This window comes from Poecilia reticulata, chromosome 2 (assembly GCF_904066995.2).
Source record: "Poecilia reticulata chromosome 2, P_reticulata-male-v2, whole genome shotgun sequence".
Taxonomy (NCBI): Eukaryota; Metazoa; Chordata; class Actinopteri; order Cyprinodontiformes; family Poeciliidae; genus Poecilia; species Poecilia reticulata.
In genome coordinates, this window is record NC_088831.1 from 20,212,111 (window position 1) to 20,224,459 (window position 12,349).

Below are 12,349 nucleotides of genomic sequence, written 5' to 3' on the forward strand. Positions count from 1 at the left end.
GAATGGTTGCCATGGAGACTAAAGGATTTCTCAAACATGCACGAAAGAATCAGGGTAACATTTCAGGTACGTTTTTGATGAGGAAATAAAAATTGATTTTACATGATCCTGCCCCTTTAAACAAAGCTAAAGTTTAATCTTACTTAACTTCAGACAGTAAAAAAAAAACCTGTCTAAAATTAGGTGCATAAAATTGTCCACTTCAACTGTTTATAACATTTTCCAAATTTAGGTTTTTAATCAAACATTAGGCTGTACTTTACTACAGAACTTCACAGTTTGAATATCACTTTATACAGAAATCAAGCACTTTCCAAACCTTGAAAACATCTGATTTTCCAGGATACCAACCCTGTAAAAGTTACTGGATGATGCTCTGAAGCATCAAATTAAAATGTGCTTTATAAGAGGTCAGTAGTTTAACAGATTAATAATTTTTAATCTGTTAAACTAATTCTCACTTTAAGGCTGCTTAAAGCGTCTCAGAAAACATTTTCACTTAAAACCCACTGAAACTTCGCACAGTCCAGATCAACATGCAGAACTAGAACCGCTTAAATCTGCCATTAAATAAGAATCTCTTCCGTCACATTTATAACTGTTTACCTATAAGGTTCAACCAAGCAAAGGAAGTAAAGACGAGGCCTTCAGCGCCAGCTCTCTTTAGTGTCACTCAGGATCGTGGCTAATAAACACACCTGCCAGTACATTTGCTTGGCACTTGTGCTCATATGCTATTTACTCCCACTCAGAAAAACAAAAACAAAGAGCTGCTAAGAAGAGAGAGACAAAAACTAAATGACAAGACGACTGGCAGGAGAAAGAAGAAAAACAAGATGGAAAGAAGATGAAAACGACGAGTCTCGCACTGAGGAACCGCGCCGACTCATACAGACGGTGAGCGCTCTAATCCCCCCGTCAGAGGAGGCTTTCAGCTCGGTGCTATTTTCAGATGGCTTTTATCATAACACACAGGAAGAAGTAAAGGTTGTCTCGAAAAAACAAGCAGAAATAAAGCAGATCTCCTGCTTAAAAGACCACATCAAGCAGTCGCACGGAGGAGGCGGGTTCAAATGGGAGCAAACTTTTAACATCCAGCCGTTTGAGACAGGATGCAGCCGTGTGACATCACCCCGATTAAATAAACATTTATGGGAGATGAGATTTATGCTGTGATGGAAAAGTCCTTGTTAGAAAGGATGATTAAAAAAAGGTTTCAGAAGAAACTAAGAAAAATAGAGCAAAAGATGAAATTGAGACAAAATACCAGTGTTGAACGTTTTCAACAACGTATGGAAGAGGAAACTAAAGGGATTAAAACTTTTCCTGTTTTCTTATAGATGTGGGTCAAAGCGTCTGTTTAAAGGCGCACTATGTATTTTATGACAATCAATTGTTATAAAATTGCTACATACAGCTCTGGAACAAATGAAGAGCCCACTGCACTGAACCCATTGAAAACCTCATGATTTTTAAACCATATAATATAATATTGATTTCTGAAGTCTTCCTGAGTTCAAACATTAATACTGTTGTGAACTTGTTTTCTTTACATTTAAGGTATTTTTTTAACCTTATTTTGCATCTTATTTTGATTTTTCATTTTCTGCAAAAAATGTATCTTCTAATTTTTGAGACATGTCAGTAGTTCATAGAATAAAAGAACAATGTTCATTTTACTCAATCATATACAGATAAAGTAAAATCAGAGAAACTGATCATTTTAAGTGGTCTTGAATTTTTTTCCCAGAGCTGTATATATTAAACATGACTAAAAAGAAATTTGACTTGAAATTGAGCCTCTGTCTCTTTAAGAAGCTTCCGCTCTTTTTGAAACTCCGCCTCCAGGAAGTCATGACAGCATGGCTCCTCTATTAAACGTTTTTACCGGAGTTGCACTGAGCAGTAGCTCCTATAATGAGCTCAGCTGATGCTCAGCTCCACCAGGTGTTTGCTAATTGCTGCTGGCTAGTCTGAAGGAGCAGATTGGGGCAGTCAGGAGGGACGAGGTGCTCTGCGAGGCGGAAGCTTGGAAATTTGGAAACTGCAGCCCATTCCAGGCGTTTTCTACAGGTTGCCATGGAGATTATTGGATTTCTCAAACATGCATGAAAGAATCAAAAACTCTCCAGGTGAGTTAAAAAAAAAAAAAAAAGTCACTTGTACATAATGCTGCCTCTTTAACCCCATACTGGATCAGAATGAGCTGTGGACGACACTGACTGCAGAGCACCTGGGAGTCACTAGCTGCTGTATTTCACCTGCCTGCTCTCTTTGTGCATTCATCGAGGCAATCGTTTCAGACGCGCTCTTTATTTCTGAACCTCACTGATTACATTCATTTCTCCCATTATGACCGATGTGCTGTTTTTCAGCTTGTAATGACAAATAATAGCCGCGGCCCTTAATGCGAATTTTAGGCATTCAATAATGATAATTAACCCGATATGAAAGGGAACTGTGACAGGAGCCATTGATCTCAGATTTAAAGAGCACTTTGAGGCGGACGACGTTCTGTTTGTGACGAGCTTTTAACACGACGACGGGGAGGCTGGAGGAAAACAGGTAAAACCTTTATACATCCAGAGGCTATTTTAACTTCGCCAGCATCTTGAACACGCTGCAGAACAACACAAACGGTAGCTGACTGCACTGCAGAAGTGATCGTGCTCTTTGAATATTCACATCTTTTTATGCTGCAACCACTTTTGGGATTTGATGTGGTAGGCCAACACACATTAATGCATAAAAGTACAGAAGAAGAAGAAAATGTTGTTCAGGAGTTAAATTTCATTAATCGGAAGAAGCTAACTCTGCAGAAATAAACAGCTCAGGTGTGAGAATATGTTCAAATTCATGCAAAGGTTGCAAGAAATAAAAAAGTACTGTTGAAAGAGTCATGTGGAGAACACAGGAAAGATCTGGGGCGAAAAAATGAGTTTTAGCTCAAATAATTTATATTTTTTGCTTCCACTCAAAGTGCTATCTATGGTGAACACATCATTTCCACTTTGATAATAGAAGATTGAATGAGCTAATGACAGAACAGTGCTGGAAGAGAGTCTCACAAAACCATGGAGCTACTTTGGACTGATTGATTTGTTAGAACGGCCCAGTCCAAGCAAACAAATAAGCAACGTTTGGGAGGAGATCTGAATCCAACCGAGACTACAAAGCGACTGTTTATTGATGTTTTGCTACTTCATCGTTTTCCATCTGACAGAAGAAAACTTGGCAGAACGATGAGCAGAAATTTCATTCATAGACGTGCAGAGCAGCAAAATGAGGTTTAACAAAGCAGCAACTCAGGAGGGCTGAACATAAACGCAGGCCGCACAGGGAGATGATTATGATTTTATATAAGATTGAGATTGGAGGGGAAACTGTAATCTTCCTTCCACTTTCAGGCTCTCTGTATGTGTTGGTTGATCGCATTAAGATTCAAATAAAATACATTAAAGTTTGTGCTTTTAATGTGACAAAATGTCAAGTGAAGTTTATTTGTGCGGCTCATTTCAGCAACAAGGCAAGGCCACTAAACACAGTGACCAAAATCATCAATATCCATCCAATATGTTGCTCAAAGTTCCAGTTGCTACTAATCAAACGTGGATTTTTAGCCTTGACTTAGAGGAACTCTGTGTTTTTCTGGTGTTTTGCAGTTTTCTGGAAGCTGGTTCTAGATTTGTGGTGCATAGAAGCTGAATGCTGAAGCTCAGAGTGTGAATACTTTTGCACAGCACTGAATCGGTGGCCTTAATGGAAAAACCTCTGAATGTGGTAGACCAACTGTTCATCTGTCTATTATGTAACTTTTATGAAAAATATGATTTTTAAAAAAATATTTATTACACATTAACCCATCACTATGTCCTGACAGCATAAGATTAGACAGATGGATAAAAATAAAGCTCTGCTACTTGGTTCAAGCGCATTAACAACCAATCAGAGCCAGGAGGAGGGTCTTAGCGCTGTCAATCAAGCTTATGTACGTCCTCGCTCTCTTTGCCAAGCCAAAGCCTTTCATCAATGCTAAAGCTAATTAACATGTCCACCACACTTACTGTATTTTTTTTTGCACAGTAAGCCATTTCTCCGCTATTAGCAGCATGTATACTAGCTTGACTGACGGTGCTAAGACCCTCCTCTTGACTCTGATTGGTTGTTTCTGCAAAGGGTGAAGGAAGAGGAGCTCGATTTAATAATATTATTTTTACTGATTATCTGGCCTTGTGTAACAAATCTGTAAAACGCGACACACTGCAGCTCCAGAATAAAATCCAAGTCATCGTTGGTCCTCACCTGAGCCGCCTCCCAGCCCCACTGCCTGTATTTGGGGTCGTGGGTGAACCTCCACATGTACCAGTAGGTCTCGATGACCTCCGGCCGCAGGATGTAGTACTTCTCATTCTGCCGCACGGCCACCGCCTCCAGGCCGCTGTCGAACTTGAAGGCCTCTGGACCCAGCTTCAGGACTGGGGTGATGATGATGATGATGGTGGAGGGGCAGAGGCAGGAAGAAAGAGAGAAAGGTAGAATAGAGTGGACGAGTTAGGAGGGTAAACAAAGGAGGGGAGAGAGTGAAAGGATCAAATTAATAAGAGCTAAAAGAGGAGAATTGAGATCAACATTATCTTTTGCTCCCTGTTTGTCGTAATGGTCCAGTTGCTGTTGATAATTAGACTCCGCATAGGAGTGTGTGGGCAAACACACACACACAGATACACACACACATGTGTAAGTAATAAAAAGCATCCAGCCGCATTGATTTTACTAGCTTTTTTTTTTCTCTATCTTTTTACAACCGATGTCTTCAGCCAATTAAGCGTACCGAGTATTGGGGGTGGGGGGGAACGGAGAAGCTGACAGAGCAGCGTTTTCGTCTCTGAGCAGATTACGGCGCCGCGGCACAAGCATGGTGGAAAGTTCCCCAAAGGCTGACCGCTCAATAACCGAGAGCCCAAATTTAGACAGCCTGACCGCCGCCGGGAACATTCCCCGCGCGCTTTTCTCTCACCTCCCCTCAGTCTTCATTTGTTGCCGTGGCAACAAACTCTGCCGCTCAGAGTGACATCACAATTTTACCAACTTGCACATGATGCCGCATCAGACCGCTGACAAGTTTTATTGATTTATTTGTTCTCAGTCAGGCTTCGCTAAAGGAGAGGAAAAACTAACAAAGTTTAAAAAATTTATAAATAAATAAGAAAAAAATTTATAGTTATAAACAGGTTGTCTGATGACCATATTAGATACGAAGCCCCGCCGCAAAATAATGTAAAATACAAGATATATGGCTGGGTCAAAAAAAAAAAAAAACAACAACACCAAGACAATATTTCCTGTTATTTTAGCCTCTTTTCTTATTTCATACCTGCAGTAACCCACTTACATGTCCATGGGTGGGACTGAGTTGTTTTATAGGTCTGCAATGTGAGGAATAAGATCAACTGCCATATCCATTAATAAATTCATGCTAGCAAATAATCCAAGATGGCAGCAGGATGATTAATGGGGCTGGAAATGTGAAAGAAGGCCCGGAGCGCAGAACCCAAAACACTGCAGCACTGAGAAACTTCGGGATTAGAGGAGAAAACTGTCCACACATGTGTCTTGATCGTTAAAGATCTTCATTAAAATAATGAGCAATGTTGATGGAAATGAATTAATAAGCTCGCCAACATGTCACTGCCAATGTGTGTCACATTTAACATGAAATATGTTTCCAGGAGATGTGCTGGAATGAGACGTTTTACTGGCCAGGGAGTGAATTGTATGACGCACTGCACAGCATTTTCTAACCTTTTAACCACAAATAAGTATTTCAGTGGCAACAGAAAGGCGTACATTGACATAAAGTTGGTGGACTGTTTTCTATTTGTTTTTACAAATAAAAATGTGAAACATGAGGTCATGTTAGCGCACATGAGGCCAAATAAATATGTGCATTTGGCTTCATGTTTCGCAGCCTTTACGTTTTTCTGTCAGGATTTCCTTGCGTTTAGCTTCGTCACCACTTATGCTAATCCGCTTTTAGCTGAGATAGTTTTTCTTTTACCGCTCTTGCTAACTTTGAAAACATTTAGCTCACTTAGCTTTTTTTTCATAGATTTTTCCTGGTAATTTCTAAATTTACTCGACTGTCTTGTAAACTCGTAGTTGATTAAAGTTTGACGTCGGAGTTGAAGTTTTGGCTATCGACTGCCATTGACTAGCTGTTGTTATTCATGCTTTTGTTTTGAAGTGGGTGAAAATGGTTTAAGCAGCAGACATGTTTCCTCTCCTCACGCTTGTGATGCAGTATGGCAAATTACGTTTATTGTCTACCCAAAATGCATCGCTGCAGTTCAACAGTAAAACAGATTAAAAGCTTCAGCGCTTCAGCTTACACTAAATACCATGTTGGTACAGCATTTTAGCGTTAGCAAAGCTAAAGTTTATGATTACTGCTTTAAGGTTAGCGCTCCTGACATTTTAGCTAGAATCTTCTCATCACTGCATCGTCTCATAAACCAACCAGATTCCTCGTTTCTACTGGTCCCACTACTAACATGTTTTTTTTTACAAACATCTAAAGTGTGGCATGCATTTTCATTTTTAAGTCATAAATCTTATTTTTCTGAAGCCTCAAAATGATTTACTACTTTGTGTTTAGTCTATGATGCAACCCCCCCAAAATATGTTGTAGTTTGAACACTTTTCAAAAGCACTATATCCATGTACAGTTTCATTATTATATATTTATGTTGAACAAACTAAATTAGTGTCGTTTTTACATATTTGACCAAACTTAGGAAGCTATTGGTGTATTTCAGTGTGCTGTACTGGTGCAGTTATTAATTTGTAATTCATTACATTTACGCCTGTGTTTAAAAGAAGAAACGTTTTAAGTAAATTCAGAATGTTTTTCTGTATAGGATCTTTATCGGCCGATGCTAAACCTCAGATATCGGTACTAGAAATGAAAAAGGCAGATCGGTGCATCCCTACTTCTACTACTTTTTTATAAAGCACTTAAAAACAACAACATCAGCGACAAAGTGCTGTACTGATAAAAATCAACACACATTCAAAATATGGAAAGGACAAGAGAAACTTAGGATAAAAACCAAACAACTAAAAGAAGCATCACCTGTCCTGTCGTAGGACTCGTGGCAGGTGTGGGCGATCTCTGCGCCGAGCTGCAGGTAGTGGCCGGCCTTGTCGTCCGGCGAGCCGTCGGCACCCAGCGCGAACATGCCGCCGGCGAAGCATGCCAGGTGGCCCATCTTCCTCTCCAGGTGGCCGTTCTTCCACTCGCCGATGAACGTCAGACCGCCATTGGATTTGCGGATGAGGTGGCGCTCGATGGCCTGGGGTGGAAAAACATTTAACTCGGGATTTAACAAACACGCAGACGTAAAGCGAGACGGGTCAGAAAGCTGTGCGAGGAGCCGCGGCAGCGGCGGCGCACCTCGATGGCGTCGTCGTAGGTCTTGCGGGCTTCCGTGTCAGTTTTGTCGGACATGAGCCACGCCTTCAGCAGGTACTCGTAGAAGCTGTCGCCCAGTCCTCCCAGCGAGGTGTGATCTGTGGAGAGACGAGTTCTGAGATTAGCTGGAGACGGAGAGAATAAGCATGAATTATTCAGTTCTAATCTGTGCCTCAACGTCCTTGGCAAAGCACAGCATCAACCGAAGCCATGTTTTTATTTATTTTTATTTTTTTTCTCCCTTCACTTCTCTGCAGCCACAAAATACTGGCAGCGCGCTTTCTGGTTTTCCCCATTTTGTTTACCCTCTCATATTTCACCGTTCCCGGTAATAATTACTGAGGTTTACACAGCTTGAGTAGCTGGACGAAGCAGAGCGAAAACAGGACTCCGTTTAGAGTGGAAACGTTCCACCAGAGTTAAAATGAGATCTTTCTCCCTTCATTTTAGTATTTTTACAGTAAAATACGTATATGACGTCCACTGCAGACCCACCTACTGGAATCAAGAGAGTAGTTTCAGACTTATTCTAGTTTTATTCTTTTGTTTGTTAAAAAAAAAAAAAATTAATAAAAAGGCTACCCCCGTCTCTCTGTGGAGAAATGGGATTAATTTCAGACTCTCCTCAGCTCCAGGTAGCCACATCTGATATCTGAGCAGATGCTTTGTGTCTTATCGAGCTCTTGATCTGGAGGTGAATAACATGCCTTCAGGGAACTGGAGGGATATTCAAAGACAAAGAGCAAAAGAGGAGAATGAATTATTCATTCTGTCTTTGTCAAGCAGAAACGTGGCAACCCCACCTTCATGACACCGAGGCTGAGCGATGAGTGTGGCTCCGCTGTTTGTTTCCTCTGGTCTTCTTTCAAACGTCTCCTTAAAAAGTCAGTTTTAACAGCAGTCATTTACAACAGATGGAAATGCTGTTAACTGCAGCTCAATGCAGCTTTTTCTCTCTCCTGGTTTTACGCCTGTTGAATTGTGAAAAGTTTCAGAAGGTGTTCTTCAAAAGTTTTCAAGCAGAAGAAAGTCAGAGAATAAAACCATGTGGACGCGTCGCCAGCAGGGCTGGATTTACAAGGATGAGGGCCTCAGGGCTGGAGCCGGTTCCAAATCCACTAAGGAAAAAATATTTTACTAATGCAAATTACAGTACAGTATCAGACAGTCCGTATGAATTGATGCATTGTAGATTTAAGCTGATAACTCTGTGTTGTTCCCTAAGAAATTGACTATAACTTTATCCTTTTCTAAGATTTGAATATTGTTCATTCATAAATTCATAAAAATCCCCAAAATATTAATACAGGTTACCTAATTTGGGTCAATGAGTTTAAAATATAGTACAATGTTTGCAAGAATTCATAAAATCTTTTTAAAAAAAGTTGGCGCCCTGGGCTACAGCCCCTGTAATGCCTATTCATCCCCAATTTTATAACTTTAATTTTCTGTTTATCCAAAGTTGGCTTAATATTACAATTTATCAAAGCTGTTTATAAACACAAAGCTGTGTTTGTGGACGATTTTTAATACTTAGGAACAAAACTTACAGATGTAAAATGGGAGTTCAACAACTTTCAGAGCGAGTGACGCCGCCATCTGGTGGTGTTTGGAAGAACTGGTTCATAAACATGGATTCAATGGAAAGTGATCAGCTTCGGGCTGCGGATTTCAAAATAAAATGTGGGACGATGTGAGACAATCATAGATTACTCAGACGCTAATTCTATAGTTTATTATTGTTGAAGAATTGTAGTTTTATTATTTTTGTGTTTTAATTTTGAAAGTAGTTTTAAACATCGTCCTGGCAATGTTTTTATTGACAAAAATAAAACGGTCCAGCAGCAAACTTAAGTTTCCACAAAGTATATACAAGACTCTGGTGATAAATATGATGAATGAGCTGCAACTGGTACTGAATAATAACAAATTAACAAAAGGGCTTTTGAGTCGCTGTTAGTCGGCTCCACTAAAATATTACTTTTAGACAACAAATAAAAGTAAAGGAGGATCACTAAACCACAAAGAAGAGAAAATCCTACTGCTGGAGTGAGTTAGTGCAAAATGACACGATTCATGTAGGAGAGGACAAATTGTTATGCTAAACAGGAAATGAAAGCATGGGGGAGAAACTGTTTGACAGAAGAGTTTTAATATGGTCACAGAGGACTCCATGTTACTGGAGCTTTGTGCTGATTAGAGCAATAGACGGCCTGGAGAGTCTCCCCAGCCTGAAAACGCACTGTACAAACAGAGCTGTCATGAATTTAAATGCGTGTAGCGAGTTAAGACTCAAGTGTGCTTCACTGACAGGTGCGCACGCACGCACGCACGCACGCACGCACGCACGCACGCGCGCGCACACACACCCACACACACACACACACACACACACACACACACACACACACACACACACACACACACACACACACACACACACACACACACACACACACACTGGGGACTTGATGTGACGAACGGGTTTGGATGAGCCGTCATTTCAAATCAAATTAATTTGTTGCGTCTCAAAACAAAACGTGTTTTATTGGAGTCCTTCAAGAATTAATGTGGGAGGAGGAAAAAAGTAAAACCCAAATGAACAAAACAGATAAATTATAGTAGAATGCTGCTGTATTATAAAGTGGATAACAGGAAGAGTTTAATGCTTTCCACTCGTTACAGTATGATTCCCAAAGATGGAGGTATCCACATTCAAGATGTGGTTGTAACGTAACAAAATGAGGAGAAAAAAACAAAAAAAAACATGTGCAAAGTATATACGAGTTTAGTTTTTGGATAAAGGTTCAGCTTTTAGCTCATCACGCTGTTTTGTTCAAATGGATTTGTTAAAACTGACAACGTAGATTATAAAAATAAAATTATAGAACATTAAAAAAAAAAGCTACAAAATGCTTCACATGATAAGAAACAAGAAAATGTTTGAGAAAAAAAACATGTTGTTAGCTGCTACAACAAGCTTTGGATTTCAGTCATGTTGCTGTTTGTGCGGCGTCAGCCTTTACCCTTGAGGCCTCGAGCGATGAAAGCTGCATTTTCATCCAAGATGGAAAAACAAAAAGAAAAAACCCCAATGAACTTTGATTATTTTCTTGTTTTTGTTGTTTAGACTCGGCAAAACATCCAAGCTGCTACATGCACCCACTTACGCTTTGCTTCTGGGAAAAAGCGTGGTCGTTTGATGGGGGCGTGATTACCGCACGGCTCAATTACAAATAATCATTTCATATTTTGAAAAAAAAGAAAAATTCTATCACCTTTTAAAGGACCGTTAGAAATCATCTCATCATTTTCAGTCAATTAAACGGATTGAGGTAATGATGGTAAATTAAAAAAGAGCGTGTCGCCGTCTGCACTGGAACACTAATGAAACCTCCTGACACAAACACAAACCATCCATAAGCATTCGTCTTCTGGTGCGCCCCGCCGGCCAACTTCCAATCCATTAATGTACTCAACCATCCCTCAATCAACCTGCCCTCCCTACAGTTTCCATCCATTTATTTTCCCCCAGCTTTTGGCTCAAACTCTGCACTTATAAGCACATCAGTCCGACTGCCGTGCCACCTGTCCGTCCATTAATGCCCTCCTCCGTTTGTAAAGATCAGCGAGCGCCAGCAGTTTACCTCGTTTGAAACGTAAACTTAATACAATTCTGAAGGGAGATATTTAAAGTCGATTCAAAAATACTTTACTTTTCACCCAGAGGGAAATTAAAAGCTGTAGCAAGTTACATAAGTTACATAACCCTAACCTGCCTGTTGTTTTTGGTGGAAAAGATTTGAACTTTAGGTTAACAGAGTCGTAGTTCAGGTGTTATTTGTGCTTTTGAGATGCTAATCAACGGCTCCCAGCTGTAAAAAATTGATACCTTGTTGCCACGGTTACACACTGTGAGAACTGTCAAAAAGTAAAAAAAAAAAAAAAAAAGAAGAAGAGAAAAAAATACTTCCAGCTGCACAGCAACCAAAAAAGCAGAGGGAATAATTGTCCTAACACTCAATTAACCAAAAATATTACAAAACAAAAGTCTACAGAAAGAACGAATCGGAACCAAGTAGAGCACAGTTCTACATATTTACCATTTGCTATTAACTTATGAGTTTGGTGGAACTCAATATGCTCAATATAGCCTAGCACAGTCGCCATGGTAACCTTTAGCCTACGCAAACATACGGATGCAGTGTGTTGCAGATTTCCTCTTTTTATTTCCTCTCGATGAATGTGAGATCAAGATGATATCTGGTCATCAATGATTTGCTTTGAATAAATCAACTGGACATCATGAAGTAGTTTATTCTGTTTTGCTGAATCATTCGCCGTAGCGCGACGTAAATGAAAATGAATTAAAATGTTCAGATATAAACCGTATGTTTATTTTCAAACAGGAAGTCAGTGTAGCATTTCTCAACAATATTCCTGTCAAAATAAAGTCTTTATCTAAATGTAATAATATAAACTGGTCTACTTAGGATAGGGGTGTGAATTAGAACAAATAAATCCGTTTAATGTAAGCCAAAAAGTGCATTAGTTAGGAATAAAAGGTTCCAGAGGAAAACCTCTGTCACTTCTTCAATAACTTCTCTCTGAGAGCCGATCATTTCTCTGGGCAAACTGCCAAATGTAATCAATCTAGCGACAACGCAAAACTCCCCATCTTCAGTCTTCTGCCTGATTCAATTTGTCCTCATTAACGAAGATCCATGGGACTTTTGTCTCCACTTCTCACGGTGCTAATCTCTTGTTTTCCGTCGTAACGGCACTTAGGAGCTAGGGGCCGTTGGAAGCTCGCAAGAACATCTTCGGACCTCTCCGAACAGGTTGGTCGGACGCCAGCGATCCAGAAACGTCAAGATT

The 12,349-nt window shown here is 40.0% G+C and overlaps 1 protein-coding gene across 3 annotated transcripts in view; it reads right to left on the reverse strand.

Annotated features, from left to right (window-relative positions):
• The window catches only part of man1a2 (mannosidase, alpha, class 1A, member 2), a 122,477-nt gene that overhangs the window by 15,092 nt on the left and 95,036 nt on the right, over positions 1-12,349 (reverse strand). For all 3 annotated transcript variants that reach the window (XM_081600025.1, XM_081600028.1, XM_081600030.1), the window contains exons 10-12: positions 7,454-7,569; positions 7,133-7,352; positions 4,303-4,475 (exon numbers count right to left, since the gene is read on the reverse strand). In XM_081600025.1, coding sequence (XP_081456151.1) covers positions 4,303-4,475; positions 7,133-7,352; positions 7,454-7,569 — 509 coding nt within the window. The remainder of the gene's footprint in view (positions 1-4,302; positions 4,476-7,132; positions 7,353-7,453; positions 7,570-12,349) is intronic.